General features: G+C 50.0%; 1 protein-coding gene across 2 annotated transcripts in view; it reads right to left on the bottom strand.

The window, feature by feature from the left end:
* The window catches only part of CIB2 (calcium and integrin binding family member 2), a 53,216-nt gene that overhangs the window by 9,377 nt on the left and 25,235 nt on the right, over positions 1-18,604 (bottom strand). For both annotated transcript variants that reach the window (XM_060260137.1, XM_060260136.1), the window contains 2 exons: positions 13,936-14,047; positions 3,542-3,689 (listed from right to left, as the gene is read on the bottom strand). In XM_060260137.1, the coding sequence (XP_060116120.1) occupies positions 3,542-3,689; positions 13,936-14,047 (260 nt within the window). The remainder of the gene's footprint in view (positions 1-3,541; positions 3,690-13,935; positions 14,048-18,604) is intronic.

Raw genomic sequence — 18,604 nt, 5'->3', positions numbered from 1 at the left:
GAAGGGGGTGGGATTTCCAGCCAAACAATTAATATGGTGTTTATTTGCAAAAGCTAGGACATGCAGTCGAGGGATAGATTGTTTTGCAGAAAAGATTGCCTTTGAAAAAAGAGATGACAATTTTGCTATATACTAAAAACACACACAAAAAGCCCCGTGGCGCAGAGTGGTAAAGCTGCAGTACTGCAGTCTGAACTCTCTGCTCACGACCTAAGTTCGATCCCGGCAGAAGCAGCTTTCAGGTAGCCGGCTCAGGTTGACTCAGCCTTCCATCCTTCCAAGGCCGGTAAAATGAGTACCCAACTTGCTGGGGGGGAAAGTGTAGATGACTGAGGAAGGCAATGGCAAATCACCCCGTAAAAAGTCTGCTGTGAAAACGTTGTGAAAGCAACGTCACCCCAGAGTCAGAAACAACTGGTGCTTGCACAAGGGACTACCTTTACCTTAAACACACACACACACACACACACAAATGGGAAGTTGACCCCCTTCCAGAAGCAAGCAGCCTTAATGGCCCAGGCTAGCCAGATCTCATCAGATCATGGAAGCCAAGCAGGGTCAGGAATGGTTATTACTTGGATGGGAGAACTGCAAGGAATTCCAGGGTTGCTACGCAGAGGTAGGCGATGGCAAACCACATTTGTTTGTCTCAGCCCACCTTTATTTGTCTTCGCCTTGAGCTGGAAAGCCCAGGCTAGCCAGATCTCATCAGATTTCAGAAGCTAAACACGGTTAGCCCTGGTTGTTCCTTGGATGGGAGACCTGCAAAGAAGTCCAGGGTAGCTACACAGAGGCAGGCAATGGGAAATCACTTTTGTTTATCTCCACCTTGACCTGGATGGCCCAGGCTAGCCAGATCTCATCAGATGATGGAAGCCAAGCAGGGTCAGGAATGGTTATTACTTGGACGGGAGACTTGCAAGGATCTAGGGTTGCTACGCAGAGGCAGGCAATGGCCAACCGCCTTTGTTTGTCTCAAACCACCATTGTTCATCTCTGCCTTGACCTGGACGGCCCAGGGTAGACTAATCTCATCAGATTTCAGAAGCTAAGCAGGGTTAGCCGTGGTTATTACTTGGATGGGAGACTTGCAAGGAAGTCCAAGGTTGCTACGCAGAGGCAGGCAATGGCAAACCACCTTTGTATCCGTCTTGACTTGGATGGCCCAGGCTAGCCAGATCGCATCAGATTTCAGAAGCTAAACAGGGTTAGCCGTGGTTATTACATGGATGGGAGACTTGCAAGAAAGTCCAGGGTTGCTACGCAGAGGCAGGCAATGGCAAACCACCTTTGTTTGTATCCGCCTTGACTTGGATGGCCCAGGCTAGCCAGATCGCATCAGATTTCAGAAGCTAAATAGGGTTAGCCGTGGTTATTACATGGATGGGAGACTTGGAAGGAAGCCCAGGGTTGCTAAATAGAGGTAGGCAATGGCAAACCACCTCTGCGTGTCTCCTCCTTGATCTGATTGCCTCAGGCTAGCCAAATCTTGTCAGATTTCAGAAGCTAAACAGGGTCAGGAATGGTGAGCACTTGGGTGGGAGACCTGCAAGGAAGTCCAGGGGGGCTAGGCAGAGGCAGGCAATGGCAAGCCACCTCTGTTTGTCTCTGCCCTGACCTGGATGGCCCAGGCTACTCTGGTCTTGTCAGATCTAGGAAGCTAAGCAAGGTTGGCCTTGGTTAATACTTGGAGACCACCAAGGGATTCCAGGGTTGCTATGCAGAGGCAGGCAACGGCAAAGCACCTCTGAGCATTTCTTGCCTTGAAAACCCTACAGGGTGACCATAATTTCTCTGCAGCTTGATGGCCCTTCCCACCACCGCTGGAAAAAAATGCTTGGGTGAAATTTGAAACAGCCTGCTAACACAAAATCAATTCTAAACTAGACAAGGCTCCTGCTGATGGGATTTGTGTGTGTGCGTGTGTGTGTCTGAGACGCCAGGGAGGTCAGTATTTCTTTGTTCCATAAGGCAGCTCCATCACTGCACGTATCGATTGTTCCAGCTTCACTGGGCCACCAGGAAGCTGAGGAGATGGCCTAGAACCAAGAGGCTCCCCTGCACGTATGGAGCTTCTTCATATGCAAGAAGTCAGTTTGGTTTAGTGGTTAAGTGTGTGCCTCTTATCTGGGATAACTGGGTTTGATTCCCCACTCCTCCACTTGCAGCTGCTGGAATGGCCTTGGGTCAGCCAGGTGCCATCAAGAGGTCCACCAGTGGGACCAGGACATTAGAAGCCCTCCCACTGTTGCCCCCTCAAGCATCAGGAATACAGAGCATCACTTGCCCCAGACATAAGAACATGAGAGAAGCCATGTTGGATCAGGCCAATGGCCCATCCACTGCAACACTCTGTGTCACATGAGAACATAAGAGAAGCCAAGTTGGATCAGGCCAATGGCCCATCCAGTCCAACATTCTGTGTCACATAAGAACATAAGAGAAGCCATGTTGGATCAGGCCAATGGCCCATCCAGTGCAACACTCTGTGTCACGCAGTGGCCAAAAAACCCAGGTGCCATCAGGAGGTCCACCAGTGGGGCCAGGACACTAGAAGTCCTCACAGTGTTGTTCTTTGGAGACTTTGGCACCATTTCAGTCTCCCCCTACGGAGCCTACAAATTCATGAATTGAATGAGCCCCTCTTCTTCTGTTCCTCATCACCTCCTAGGGTTGCCAATACCAGGTTGGGAAAGTCCTGGAGCTTTGGGGGGGTGGGGAGAATCTGGGGAGGGCAGGGTTTGGGGAGGGGAGGAATTTCTACAGGTCTTTTTTTGAGCAGGAACGAAGTTCCGGCTGGTTCGGTGGCAGGGGTGTGGCCTAATATGCAAATGATTCCTGCTGGGCTTTTTCTACCAAAAAAAAGCCCTGGACTTCTGTGGGTACAATGCCATAGAATCCACCCTCTGAAGCAGCCATTTTCTCCAGGGGAATTGATCTCTGTCATCTGATCAGTCCTAATTCCAGATCTCCAGGCCCCACCCGGAGGTTGGCAAACCTAAAGGGCTATGGATATACTGGAGATATACTGGAGATAAGCTGTCGTTCTGGAAGGTCTCCAGGCCCCTTACCAGGGCCTTTTTTGTAGCAGGAACTCCTTTGCATACACCCCCACACAAACCCCGATGTAGCCAATCCTCCAAGAACTTAGAGGACTGTTCTTACAGGGCCTACTGGAAGCTCTTGGAGGATTGGCTACATCAGGGGCATGTGGCTTAATAGGCAAAGGAGCTCCTGCTAGAATTCCATCCCTGATTAGGCCACACCCCCTGATGTAGCCAATCCTCCAAGAGCTTACAGGGCTCTTCGTACAGGGTCTACTGTAAGCTCCAGGAGGATTGGCTACATCAAGGGGGTGTGGCCTAATATGCAAAGGAGTTCCTGCCCTGACCATCACTACTTCTCTTTTCTCCTTCCCCCCTCCCCCAATTTCATATTTTAAGATTGGATCTTCCTCAGGGTAGGGACTGGGTTTCCTGTGTTCCGCAAAGCACCATGCCCGGTCACATCAGCCTCATAAACGATACCTGGGCTTCCTTACCATAGACTTTAAAGGCATAGACTGCTTTGAGCTCCCGGGGAGCTGTTTCGCTGAGTACAGAGAACATGTCGACAAAGTCGTTGAAGCTGAGGTTTCCCTCCCCGTCTTCCGAAAAAGCCTGAACGATCCGTTCCTTGAAGGGATTCTCCTGCGGGAAGAGGGGGCGGGGTTCCATGAGCAAGTTGGGGCATCGTGGACGCTCAACTGCTGACCGTTCAGGAATCAAAAAACCCCACATGCAAGCCCTGCCCAGGGATGGCCCAGGCGATCGCATCAGATCTCAGAAGCAAGGCAGAGTCAGACCTGGTTAGTACTGGGGTGGGAGACCACCAAAGAAGTTGAGGGTTGCTGCGCAAAGGTCGGTGACCACCTCTGTTCATCTCTTGCCTTAAAAACCCTACAGCAGGGGTGTCAAACATGAGGCGCAGGGGCCAAATCAGGCCCCCAGAGGGCTCCTATCAGGCCCCGGAGCAACTGGCTCTTGTCTGCTTTCTTCTCCCTCTCTCTTGCTTCCTTCTGCATCTCAGCTTGCTTTGCAAGGCTTGCTCAATCGCACAGGAGCTACGGAGCAAAACCTTTGTTTCCTCCATTGGTTGAGGCTCCTTCCCCTCTTGGTCCCCTGGGGAGGGAGGGAAAGAGCCCGAGCTTCCTTTGCCCAGTTCCCTGGATCCCCTGGGAGAAATACAAAGAAAGCACCTTTAAGACCAATGAGTGCTAATGTTTTAAGCACGTTTTAAGTTTTTGTTTTATCTAAACCCTTTACTTGTGTTTGTCTGTGTCCCATAAAAGTGTATCTCTTCAAATTAAAATGCAAGATGAAATAGTGAAAGAAAGTTGGATAAAATGGTTAGAAGATTTTGGATTTAATATCGATTTGGTGGAATGGGAAAAAGTTTGGAAACAAAGCCTAAAATTGACAAAATCAGCGGTTTTCAAGGAGAATCTATACAAAATGATGTATCGATGGTATCTTACCCCAGAAAGATTAGCTAAAATATATCCAAACTATTCAAATAAATGTTGGAAGTGTAAGAAAAACAAGGGGACTCTATATCACATATGGTGGCAATGTGGATATGCCAAAAAATATTGGGCCCAGATTAATCTGGACCCAAAAAATCTTAAAAATAAGGTTCCGTCATTCGCCAGAGTTGTATTTATTGAGTATCTGTAAAGAAAATATCTCCAAAACAGTGAAAAAATTATTACTCCATATAGGCACGATTGCTAGAATTTTATATGCAAAATATTGGAAGACTGCCAAAATACCTGATAGAGAAGAATTTCTATTAAAGCTATTTGAAGCCGCTGAACTGGATACTTTGACTACGAGGCTACGAAATGGAAATTTGCAAGAATGTAGAGAGACATGGGAACCAACATACATACGGGCAAAAAGTATGGGATTTGTTATGAGAAAATAGAAACTGTATATTGATAAGCCTTTTAAGCTCCTTGTATGGATGGGTGGAAGGGTGGTGGTGATGTTTGTTCGTTGTATGTTGTGTATTGATCAATAAAGTTTTATTTATTTTTTTTAAGTGTATCTCTGCTACCTAATCTTAAATAGGTGGACATACGGCTCGGGCCAACATAGCCTGACCTGCACAAACAAGGTCTCCTTTATGTCACATCCGTCCCTCATAACAAATGAGTTTGACACCCCTGCCCTACAGGGTTGCCATAAGGAGTTAGAGGTTAGGGGAAACGACTAACGCCGACTTAATACTAGTTTCCCCAAACCTCAATATCCCAGACTAGCCTGATCTCATCAGATTTCAGAAGCTAAGCAGTGTCGGCCCGGGTTAGTACTTGAATGGGAGACCACCTGGGAAGTAGGCTTGCCAATCTCCAGGTCCCAGCGGGGGTTCTTCCGCTTTCCCAGGCTCCTTCCCGCCCCCAGTCAGCTGGCCGGCGGGGGAAGCCCCACCCCCAAAGCCACCATGTGACTTTCCCCCTTCGGAGGCTCCAGTTTCCAATTGGAAAGGCTTCCTCTTGGGATGGGGTGTCTGTGTTACTTGGAAGAAGTTGGCTGCAACTCATGAGTAGGCTTTTGCTTTTGACATGTACTGGCTGCAACTCGTGACTCACTTCAGAGTCGCCAGAAACGGGGTGGGGGGAGAACATCTGCTGAGCACTTCCTTATTCCCTATGTGGAGATCGATTCTCATAGGCTATAGTGGGGAATTGATCTGGAGGTTTCGGGGGCTCTGGGGGAGCTGTTTTTTGAGGTAGCGGCACCAAATTTTCAGTATAGTATCTAGTGCCTCTTCCCAAAGTACCCCCCAAGTTTCAAAACGATTGGACCAGGGGGTCCAATTCTATGAGCCCCAAAAGAAGGTGCCCCTATCCTTCATTATTTCTTATGGAAGGAAGACATTTTAAAAGGTGTGCTGTCTCTTTAAATGTGATGGCCAGAACTCCCTTGGAGTTCAATTATGCTCGTCACACCCTTGTTCCTGGCTCCGCCCCCAATGTCTCCTGGCTCTGCCCCTAAAGTCTCCTGGCTCCACCCCCAAAGTCCCCAGATATTTCTTGAATTGGACTTGGCAACCCTATTGGGAAGTCCAGGGTGCTCTGCAGAGGCAGGCAATGGCAAGCCACTTCTGTTCAGCTCTTGCCTTGACCTGGATGGTCCAGATTACCCTGATCTTATCAGATCTCAGAAGCTAAGCAGTACTTGGATGGGAGTCCACCAAGGAGGTCCAGGGTTGCTCTGCAGAGGCAGGCGCCTCTGTTCGTTTCCCCTGGCCTGAATGACTCAGGTTGAGCCAGTCTCATCAGATCTCAGTAGCTAAGAAGGGTCAGCCCTGGTTAGTACTTGGATGGGAGACTATCGAGTAAGGTTCGGGTTGCTACGCAGAGGGAAGCAATGGCAAACCACTTCTGAACAATTCTTGTCCTGACCAAGATGGACAAGGCCAGCCTGATTTTGTTAGATCTCAGCTAAACAGGTTTGGCCCTGGTGAGTACGTGGATGGGAGTCCACCAAGGAGGTCCAGGGTTGCTATGCAGAGGCAGGCAATGGCAAAGCACCTCTGTTCATCTCTTGCCTTAACCTGGACAGCCCAGGCTAGCCTGATCTTATCAGATCTTGGAAGATAAGCAGGGTTGGCCCTTGTTAATACTTGGATGGAGACCACCAAGGATGTCCAGGGTTGTTGTGCAGAGGCAGGCAATGGCAAACCACCTCTGTTCATCTCTTGCCTTAACCTGGACAGCCCAGGCTAGCCTGATCTTATCAGATCTTGGAAGATAAGCAGGGTTGGCCCTTGTTAATACTTGGATGGAGACCACCAAGGATGTCCAGGGTTGTTGTGCAGAGGCAGGCAACGGCAAACCACCTCTGTTCATCTCTTGCCTTGATCTGGAAAGCCCAGGCTAGCCTGATCTTATCAGATCTTGGAAGATAAGCAGGGTTGGCCCTTGTTAATACTTGGATGGAGACCACCAAGGATGTCCAGGGTTGTTGTGCAGAGGCAGGCAATGGCAAACCACCTCTGTTCAGGTCTTGCCTTGACCTGGATGGTCCAGATTAGCCTGATCTTATCAGATCTCAGAAGCTAATCAGGGTTGGCTCTAGTTAATACTTGGATGAGAGACCACCAAGGAGGTCCAGAGTTGCTGTGCAGAGGCAGGCAATGGCAAACCACCTCTGTTCAGCTCTTGTCTTGACCTGGCAGGATCTCTAGCAGACCAAGCACGCCTCGCTCGTCCGGAGATCTCTTTTCTTGCATCGGGTTGCTTTTGGCTAGGGGTGGGCAGCGCAGACGCTAATGAGTTATGCCAATGAGCTCCGCCAACCAGTGTTCCCTCTAAGCTGAGTTAGTGTGAGTTAGCTCACAGCTTTTTAGCCTCCAGCTCACACATTTTTGTCTTAGCTCAGGTAGGATAACCCCGCAGGACAATGATTTATGCAGTAGCTCACAACTTGAATGCCAGGGGCTCCCCACTTTAATACCAGTAGCTCACAAAGTAGAATCTTTGCTCACAAGGCTCTGCAGCTTAGAGGGAACACTGCTGCCAACTATATTTCTACAAAACCACCCCTGCTCACAGGGGGTCTGTACAGCAGCTGCGAGTGGAGGAGGCTAGTCTGATCTTATCAGATCTCAGAAGCTAAGAAGGGTCAGTCCTGGTTAGTCGTTGGATGGGAGACCACCAAGGAACTCCAGTGTTGCTATGCAGAGGCAGGCAATGGCAAATATATGTACATATGAAGCTGCCTTCTACTGAATCAGACCCTGGGTCCATGAAAGTCAGCCTTGTCTACTCAGACTGGCAGCGGCTCTCCAGGGTCTCAAGCTGAGATTTTTCACACCTGTTTGCCTGATCCCTTTTTAGTTGGAGATGCTGGAGATTGAACCTGGGACCTTCCGCTTACCAAGCAGATGTTCTACCACTGAGCCACCGTCCCTCCCCTGGATGCCGAGCAGAACACTCCGATGAGCTTCCAATGGGCACACACTCTGGGGATTATCTCTGTCTGGCCCGACGGCAGGGATGAGTGACCTGCCAAAGGCAGGAACTGCTCAGGCCCTGAAATGGCCCGAATGGCTTTTCGCGTGGAAAACTGGGTCTACTTTGCGCTCTTTCCAATCGATGCTCCAAGGGGAGCACGAACAAAGAACCACATTAAAAGTCCTGAACCGTGTGCAGACGCCCCATCCTCGGAATAGAATACCCAGGCCTCCAGCGAACTCTTCTTTCCTAAGTTTCAGCCTCACGACCAATTGGTTTCCCTTACAGCCGCGAGTGTATTACCACTGGATCCAGTTACCATTTGCAAACAGATAAACCGAGGGGAATTCAGAGGCCAGCCTGGGTAATGAAACTGGATGGCGCATAACTCCAGTACACTCAGTCTGGAGAGCTGGGGCGCACGGGACACAAACCGGCTTGCAGAGTGATTTTATCCGACTCCCCAGTGACCCAACTAGATTGCAATCTGGGCAGGCCTGTAGCTACAGGGGAGCCTGTGGGGGCCCACCCCCCTGACTTCCTGTCAGGGGTCTCAACTCAGGCGCCTTCCATCCTTCTGAGGTCAGTAAAATGAGTACCCAGCTTGCTGGGGGGAAAGCTTAGATGACTGGGGAAGGCAATGGCAAACCACCCCGTCAAAAGTCTGCCGTGAAAACGTTGTGAAAGCAACGTCATCCCAGAGTCAGAAACGACTGGTGCTTGCACAGGGGACCTTTTCTTTCCTTTCCTATACGCAGAGTCTCAGAGTGGTCACAATCTCCTTTACCTTCACCCCACCCCCAACAGACACCCTGTGAGGTGAGTGGGGCTGAGAGAGCTCTTACAGCAGCTGCCCTTTCAAGGACAACTCTGGGAGAGCTATGGCTGACCCAAGGCCACTCCAGCAGGTGCACGTGGAGGAGTGGGGAATCCAACCCGGTTCTCCCAGATAAGAGTCTGCTGGGTTGGATTCCCCACTCCTCCACTTGCAGCTGCTGGAATGGCCTTGGGTCAGCCATAGCTCTAAGTGTGCAGACTCTTATCTGGGAGAACCGGGTTTGATTCCCCACTCCTCCACTTGCAGCTGCTGGAATGGCCTTGGGTCAGCCATAGCTCTCTTATCTGGGAGAACTGGGTTGGATTCCCCACTCCTCCACTTGCAGCTGCTGGAATGGCCTTGGGTCAGCCATAGCTCTAAGTGTGCAGACTCTTATCTGGGAGAACCGGGTTTGATTCCCCACTCCTCCACTTGCAGCTGCTGGAATGGCCTTGGGTCAGCCATTGCTCTAAGTGTGCAGACTCTTATCTGGGAGAACCGGGTTTGATTCCCCACTCCTCCACTTGCAGCTGCTGGAATGGCCTTGGGTCAGCCATAGCTCTAAATGTGCAGACTCTTATCTGGGAGAACGGGGTTGGATTCCCCACTCCTCCACTTGCAGCTGCTGGAATGGCCTTGGGTCAGCCATTGCTCTAAGTGTGCAGACTCTTATCTGGGAGAACCGGGTTGGATTCCCCACTCCTCCACTCACAGCTGCTGGCATGGCCTTGGGTCAGCCATAGCTCTAAGTGTGCAGACTCTTATCTGGGAGAACCGGGTTGGATTCCCCCCCCCCCTCCACTTGCAGCTGCTGGAATGGCCTTGGGTCAGCCATTGCTCTAAGTGTGCAGACTCTTATCTGGGAGAACCGGGTTGGATTCCCCACTCCTCCACTCACAGCTGCTGGCATGGCCTTGGGTCAGCCATAGCTCTAAGTGTGCAGACTCTTATCTGGGAGAACCGGGTTGGATTCCCCCCCCCCTCCACTTGCAGCTGCTGGAATGGCCTTGGGTCAGCCATAGCTCTAAGTGTGCAGACTGTTATCTGGGAGAACAGGGTTGGATTCCCCACTCCTCCACTTGCAGCTGCTGGAATGGCCTTGGGTCAGCCATAGCTCTAAGTGTGCAGACTCTTATCTGGGAGAACTGGGTTGGATTCCCCCCCCCCTCCACTTGCAGCTGCTGGAATGGCCTTGGGTCAGCCATAGCTCTAAGTGTGCAGACTCTTATCTGGGAGAACCGGGTTGGATTCCCCCCCCCTCCACTTGCAGCTGCTGGAATGGCCTTGGGTCAGCCATAGCTCTCACAGAGTTGTCCTTGAAAGGGCAGCTTCTGGGAGAGCTCTCTCAGCCCCACCCACCTCACAGAGTGTTTGTTGTGGGGGAGGAAGAAAATGGAGACTGTAAGCCGCCCTGAGTCTCTGATTCATAGAGAAGGGCGGGGTATAAACCCAGCCTCATTTTGTCCTGGCTTTCCTGACACCGCATCAAACGTTAACCCATCTGCTGTCCATTTGATCTGGAGACGCGACCTGGTGGATTTTAGCGAGTGGATTTACCTGGTGGATTTTACCTGGTGGATTTACCTGGTGGATTTTAGCTATCACAGAGTTTTCCTTGAAAGGGCAGCTTCTGGGAGAGCTCTCTCGGCCCCACCCATTGTGGGGGAGGAAGAAAAATGAGACTGTAAGCCGCCCTGAGTCTCTGATTCATAGAGAAGAGCGGGGTATAAACCCAGCCTATTTTGTCCTGGCTCTCCTGACACCCCGTCAAACGTTAACCCATCTGCTGTCCATTTGATCTGGAGACACGACCTGGCGGATTTTAGCGTGACCCCTCCTCTCCTCACGTTGTGGTCTGAAGTTACAAGGCTATAGATACGATGTAAAGTAATCCACAAGGTTGGGAACAGGTCAACGCCAATTTAGCTGCGGCGGCTGAGTAGGAGGGTCGGAGTGCTGGCCGGGGACTTCTTTGGATTACGTTTCTTTCACCTTTCCCTATTTGGATTTCTACCCGCTTCTTGTGCTTACAGCAAGAGCCCCGTGGCGCAGAGTGTTAAAGCTGCAGTACTGCAGTCCTAAGCTCTGCTCACGACCTGAGTTCGATCCCGGCGGAAGCTGGTTTCAGGTAGCCAGCTCAGGTTGACTCAGCCTTCCATCCTTCCGAGGTCGATCAAATGAGTCCCCAGCTTGCTGGGGGGAAAGTGTAGATGACTGGGGAAGGCAATGGCAAACCACCCCGTCAAAAGTCTGCCGTGAAAACGTTGTGAAAGCAACGTCACCCCAGAGTCGGAAACGACTGGTGCTTGCACAGGGGACCTTTCCTTTCCTTGTGCTTATGTCGTTCCGAGGTGAAAACAGCTTGCAGTGAAACGAACCGGATGAGTAAAGTACAAGAAAAGAAACAACAAACGTGAATGCAGGCGAATGGAACAACAAGCAGTAGATTAAAAAAGCAGGATAAGATATATTGGAGGGGAGCCCAACAGGGTGACGGTGGGTTCCTGAGCATCCATCAACACCTTTCCCTGCACCTGCCAAGTGAGTGGGGGCCAGGTGGGCTATTGCCCCACAAGGCTTATAATTGGCCCCTGGAGATTTGATGGGCTGCGCAGATTTTTAAAAATGTTGCTGTTGTATATGAGGACCTAACTGAAGACTACGATGGGCATTCCTGCCTGGCTCATTGGAGCCTGATGGACTGAGCTTGGGCACTCGGGAACAATGGGCATTAGGATGCAAATCCCTTCTGCCCTGCTCCAATCACGGGCCCCCTACTGGTTTGAATGATCCAATCGTGTGCTTGCGCAGGAACGCTGCGTTGTATAGGGTTGGCCCCGTTGGCCCAGTTCTCCAGTCTTTTAGTGCAGCCCTATACTATGCTGTACTTAATAAAGAGCTATGATCACTACCACCTCGTCTCTTCCTTGCGTTGAACCCACTCTATTATAGTGGCTTTGGCAATAGATACCACCAGAGCACAGAGAAGGAGAAGGGGACGATGACAGTGATGACGGTGGTGGTGTTGGATTTATATCCCGCCCTCCACTCTGACTCTCAGAGTCTCAAAGTGTCTCACAATCTCCTTTCCCTTCCTCCCCCACAACAGACCCCCTTTGAGGTAGGTGGGGCTGAGAGAGCTCTGACAGCAGCTGCCCTTTCAAGGGCAACTCTGCTAGAGCTATGGCTGACCCAAGGCCATTCCAACAGCTGCAAGTGGAGGAGTGGGGAATCAAACCCGGTTCTCCCAGATAAGAGTCTGCACACTTAACCGCTACACCAAACTGGCTTTCATCAGAACGTGACTGGAGCGGCTGGAGGTAAGCTGCAGCAGCCATTTTGGGGATGGCTCCGCCTCCTGCGGCAGCCATTTTGTGGATGACTCCACTATGCTGTGTCAGAATTCTAATGGTGCCCTGCAGGCTTAAAAAAGGACGAGGACCCCGGAAGCAGGTCACAGTATAAAGAGAAACGTTGGCTCTCCTCAATTTATCTTCCCTGTTTGTTACAGGTTACAGAGGGGGCTCCTGTATTATGGCAAATTAAAAATCTGACACTGCATTTCAACGCGACAAATTGTGCTCATCACTGAAGGGTAATCATCCTTGTTGCACCGCTTAAGGAGGTTTATCGATAAGCAGTAAACCTTTCGTCACCCTCATTTAATTTCCCGTTCCCTCCGTGTCTACATTGTGGTAGCTTTGTAAGGAAGATTCATCGTGGTTCAGCTTAGAGCAGGTACCAAGCCTCTCGTCCTGTCAGACAGGAACACAACTGCCATTCCTGTTGACAGCAGAGGACAGGACTCAGAATAATGGGTTTAAATTAAGGGTGAGAAGGTACCAGCTAGATCATGGGTGACCAAACGCACTTAACGTTAAGAGCCACATAGAATAAACATCAGATGTTTGAGAGCTGCAAAACATCAATTCCAGATGTTTGAGAGGATGGAGGGAGACAGACAGACAGGTGATAGGAAGAAGAAGAAGAAGAAGAAGAAGAAGATGATGATGATGATGATGATGATGATATTGGATTTATATCCCGCCATCCACTCCGAAGAGTCTCAGAGCGGCTCACAATTGCCTTTCCCTTCCTCCCCCACAACAGACACCCTGTGAGGTGGGTGGGGCTGCCCTTTCAAGGACAACCTCTGCCAGAGCTATGGCTGACCCAAGGCCATTCCAGCAGGTGCAAGTGGAGGAGCGGGGAATCAAACCCGGTTCTCCCAGATAAGAGTCCGCACACTTAACCACTACACCTGTTCAGGAGCAAATTCAAACTTTTTGGAGTGACGTGATGGCATTTGTTATGGGGAGGTTTAACAGGGTAGCCATATTGGCTTTCAGTAATTATAATTATCATATAGAAGTGTGCCACGATTTTAACCATTGCAGCAAACTACAGTTCCCAGCAGCCTTTGCGGGATTCATCCAAAACAGGCAGTCTAAAAACTGACATAATTGGGGAAAGTGGGGTTCAGTTACCCTTTCTAGTAATAATTTATTGTAGGGTAGAGTGTGCAGTATAGCCAGGAGATCCTAAGATTGTCTGGCGGCCCAGACGTTCTAGCTCTTTTAAGAGTTATGCACCACTAGGTGGCGAGCTGGACTTGGTTTTAAGGCAAGAGATGTTTCAGAGGTGGTTTGCCATTGCCTGCCTCTGAGTTATAACCCTGGGATTCCTTGGAGGTCTCCCTTCCAAATAGTAGCCAAGGCCAACTGTGCTTAGCTTCAGAGATCGTCTAAGATCAGGCTAGACCGGGCTATTCAGGTCAGGGCTGGTCTGCAGTAAAACAACTAGACTGGAGTCCAGTACCACCTTTGTAACCAGCAGGGGTGGAATTCTAGCAGAAGCTCCTTTGCATATTAGGCCACACACCCTTGATGTAGCCAATCCTCCAAGAGCTTACAAAAAAGAGTCTTGTAAGGTCTTAGAGGGTTGGCTACATCAGGGGTGTGTGGTCCAATATCCAAAGGAGCTCCTGCTAGAATTCCACCGCTGGTGACCAGCAAGATATTCGAAGTATCTGAAATCTCATACCCTGAAAATTTCGTCTCTATGGCACTGCTGGACTCCGATCTAGCATTGCTACCGTAACAACAGAAAGAAATACCTTTAACTCCGGCATATTTATGATAAGCTGCATAGGGACTGTCACACCCGGATCTCTCTTATAGTCCATCGGTACCAAGTTTGGTGCTAATTCATGGTATCGGCCATGCAACCTAAGAACATAAGAACATAAGAGAAGCCATGCTGGATCAAGCAACATGTAAGCAGACACACAGACCCAAGAGAGACTCTGTAAGTAACTATTTCCATTTTCCTCTATAACAAAAGATTCTCAGAGTCTACTTATGCCCGTCTGCGTTAGAAAGAACCAACAGCAAAACCAGTACAACGGATGAGTTCTAAAATGTCAGAACGTCTGCTTCGTGTGTGGGAAACATTTGGTCCATCTTCTGTTCAAAAATCACAGATCTCTGGGAAGACTTCTCTGGACTTGGGACCTTGAAGAAGTCCTGCTCATCGGAGCAAGCAATACAGAGTGCTTTCCCATATCCTCATTTTCCTTGCTTGTGTGTTTAAATCTGCATGGAGATATGCCGAACACAAGGCGATGTAATATTGAATCAACCAGTAGAGGGAGCAAAACGTGCGGAATAGGGAAGAAAATGAAACAACAGGAACACATGAGGAAGGAAAATGAGAATGTGGAAAAACCCAAAGTTAGGTGGATCAGTTTTCTGAGTTGGTATCAAGACCCATTTGTAACTGGGAAAGGAGGAGGTGGAGACTGGATGTATTCCTAGGGTTGCCAATCCCCAGGTGAGGGCAGGGGATCCCCCCGTTTGGAGGCCATCCCCCCGCTTCAGGGTCATCAGAAAGCTGGGGGAGGGGAGGGAAATGTCTGCTGAGAACTCTATTATTCCCTACGGAGACTTATTCCCATAGGAAATAATGGAGAATTGATCCGTGGGCATCTGGGGCTCTGGGGAGGCTGTTTTTTGAGGTAGAGGCACCAAATTGCAGCATAGCATCCAGTGCCTCTCCACAAAATACCCCCCCAGGTTTCAAAAGGATTGGACCAGGGGGTCCAATTCTTTGAGCCCCAAAAGAAGGTGCCCCTATCCTTCATTATTTCCTATGGAAGGAAGGCATTTAAAAAGTGTGCGGTCCCTTTAAATGTGATGACTGGAACTCCCTTTGAAGTTAAATTATGCTTGTCACATCCTTGCTCCTGGCTCCGCCCCCAAAGCCTACTGGCTCCACCCCCAAAGTCCCCAGATATTTCTTGAATTGGACCCTATTTACCCCACCCTTCACTCTGAATCTCAGAGTCCCAGAGTGGCTCACAATCTCCTTTACTTTCCTCCCCCACAACAGACACCCAATGAGTTAGGCAGGGCTGAGAGAGCTCTCCCAGAAGGTGCTCTTTCAAGAACAGCTTTGCCAGAGCTGTGGCTAACCCAAGGCCATGCCAGCAGCTGCAAGTGGAGGAGTGGGGAATCAAACCCGGTTCTCCCAGATAAGAGTCTGTGCACTTAACCCCTACACCAAACTAACTGCTGGCTTTCTTTCTTATCTGTTGTGAATGGCTGCAAACTTTGCTTGGAATAGATCTATGCTTGCAAAATTCAGCTTGGAAAATTCCTGAAGAGGGACAGAGCTTGGGGACAGGAAAGAACTCAGCTGGAATGTGATGTCCTTCTAGGACTCCCATTTCTCCTGGACTCTGCGGTGTACCATAGAATCTATCGTCTGTCGCTGCCATTTCCAACAGAAGAACCGATCTCTGTGGCCTGGAAATTCCAGGAGAGCTCCAGGCACCATCTTGAGGTTGGTTTGGTAACCCTCGATATAGCCCACAAAACAATCTGCTATCAAAGTTCCCCAAGAAAAGACAACGTCCAGAAAGTTCCATAATCAGAAAAACGGAGTTGCTTTTTGTGTGTGTGTGTGCCCCTCTCCTCTGAGTCATGCGCACGACAGGACGGGCCTCAAAGACAACCGTAATCAACTCTGCTGCACTCCCAAGTGTTCAGCTGCAACCCAAGACAGTTGGCTTCAAGCCAAATCCTTCTGGAAAGAGGCAAATCAAAGTAGACAAGTTGACTCCTGAAATGTCTCCGCCCTGCTTTGCTTGGTCGCATCTCTCATGTCTAAGAGCATCCCTGCGTTGCATGCAACTGGCCAGTGTTCCACTTCCCTCTAAGCTGAGTTAGTGTGAGCCAGCTCAATATTTTTTAGTTCCCAGCTCACACATTTTCGTCTCGGCTCAGGAACAATGGCCCTAGAGCAAACTAATTGACGCAGCAGCTCACAACTTTAATGTCAGTAGCTCGCAACTTGAAAGCCAGTGGCTCGCAAAGCAGAATTTCTGCTCACAAGACTCCACCGCTTAGAGGGAACATTGCGACTGGCCCTGCATCTTGAAGAGGCTGGCATTCGGGTGGCGACCCTAGGGTTGCCAAGTCCAATTCAAGAAATATCTGGGGACTTCGGGGGTGGAGCCAGGAGACTTTGGGGGTGGAGCCAGGAGACATTGGGGGTGGAGCCAGGAGCAAGGGTGTGACAAGCATAATTGAACTCCAAGGGAGTTCTGGCCATCACATTTAAAGGGACGGCACACCTTTTCAATTCCTTCCTTCCATAGGAAATAATGAAGGATGGGGCATCTTCTTTTGGGGCTCATAAAATTGGACCCCCTGGTCCAATCCTTTTGAAACTTGGGAGGTATTTTGGGGAGAGGCACTAGATGCTATATAGAAAATTTGGCACCTCTACCTCAAAAAACAGGGCCCCCCCCAGAGCCCCTGACACCCACAGATCAATTCCCCATCATTCCCTATGGAACTCGTTTCTGGAGGTGCATAATGGCTGTGGGGGTGGAGCTTCCCCCGCCGGCCAGCTGGCTGGGGGAGGGAGGAAGCCTGTAAAACCAGGGGATCCCCCGCTGGGACCTGGGGATTGGGAAGCCTAGGCGACCCTGTGTTGCCCACTAGTGATTCTGTGTGTTCAAGAGGCTGACACAGGGATACCGTTTGGGTGGCAACCCCACGTTGCACGAAAGTGTTCAAGAGGCTGACACGGGGATACCGTCAGAGTGGAGATCCTGTGTTGCATGCAACTAGGGTTGCCAATAACCAGGTGGGTAGCAAGAAAATAAAAGCACAAAGCTTCCGTGATTACCAGCCTCAGGCACTAAGTTGCTCACAGTTGCATTAAGTTGCTCACAGTGACTTGAAGTCTGGAGACTTGAATTTCTTGGCATTCATACCCTTGTGTCTGAAATTGATGAACTGATGCTTGAAGAAGCAATTGTGAAACAAGGCAATGGTACATCCTTGTCGCAATAAGTGGACTGCTGGTGGCCTTAAAATTTGAATCTATATGGACATCACCCATCATCCTTCTCCAGGGCTACATCAGACCTTTCGTCAAGGAAATAGCATTGGACTGCTTTAAAAATTGGACTTGATTTCTGATGGCTCTCTCTCTCGGCTTGACTTTGCGAACGAAGATTTAAGAAAGGTGCAGTAGTCCACGTCTGCTGCAGGCTCGCTGGTGGCTGACAAGACCAATGCGGGACAGGCAGGTCCGGCCACAGTGGCTGCAGGGAAAAGTCTGATTTGGGGTTGGTGCTGTAGCAGTGCGATTCTTCCTCAATCTCCTTTTGTCCTCAAGAACAGCTATGCGTGCGTTCTCATAGGAAGAGACAGCCTGGTGGATGGTGTGCCTCCATGCTTTGCGAACTGAGGCTAGGTCAGACCACTGGTGATGGTTAATGCAACAGGTGCCAAGGGATTTCCTCAAGGAGTCCTTGTACCTCTTCTTTGGTGCCCCTCATTGGGGTGGAGCCAGGACCAAGGTGTAACAAGAATAATTGAACTCCAAAGGGAGTTCTGGCCATCACATTTAAAGAGACCTCTCTCTCTCTCTCTCGGCTTGACTTCGCGAACAAAGATTTAAGAAGGGTGCAGTAGTCCACGTTTGCTGCAGGCTCGCTGGTGGCTGACAAGACCAATGCGGGACAGGCAGATCCGGCCACAGTTGCTGCAAGGAAAAGTCTGATTTGGGGTTGGTGCTGTAGCAGTGCGATTCTTCCTCAATCTCCTTTTGTCCTCAAGACCAGCTATGCGTGCGTTCTCAAAGGAAGAGACAGCCTGGTGGATGGTGTGCCTCCATGCTTTGCGATCTGAGGCTAGGTCAGACCACTGGTGATGGTTGATGTGACAGGTGCTAAGGGATTTCTTCAAGGAGTCCTGTACCTCTTCTTTGGTGCCCCTCTATTTCGATGGCCGGTGGAAAGTTCGCCATACAGGGCAATCTTGGGAAGGCGGTGGTTTTCCATCCTGATGGCTGCTTTGGGATGTTCTGTTTCCTAAATTATTGAGATGTGTCTGGGCTTTATGTTACATAGGATACACTAAGCTTCTGATAATATTGTTATTATTTCTTTAGTGTCTGAGGCTGGTAATCACGGAAGCTTAGTGCTTTGTTTTCTTGCTACCAACCACCGTAGAACCATAGAATCACAGGGTTGGAAGGGACCCCCAGGGTCATGTAGTCCAACCCCCTGCACAATGCAAGAAACTCACAAACACCTCCGCGGTTCTCTTGTTGTGTTACTTAATCCCCAGGTGGGGACAGGGGACCCCCCCACCCCGTTTGAAGGCCCTCCCCCCACTTCAGGGTCATCAGAAAGCGGGGAGGGAGGGAAATGTCCGCTGGGCATTCTGTTATTCCCTATGGAGACCGATTCCCATAGAGTATAATGG

This window comes from Heteronotia binoei, chromosome 19 (genome assembly GCF_032191835.1).
Source record: "Heteronotia binoei isolate CCM8104 ecotype False Entrance Well chromosome 19, APGP_CSIRO_Hbin_v1, whole genome shotgun sequence".
Classification (NCBI taxonomy): domain Eukaryota; kingdom Metazoa; phylum Chordata; class Lepidosauria; order Squamata; family Gekkonidae; genus Heteronotia; species Heteronotia binoei.
The sequence above is the reverse complement of the archived record's forward strand: the minus strand, read 5'-3'. Positions and strand labels throughout refer to the sequence as shown.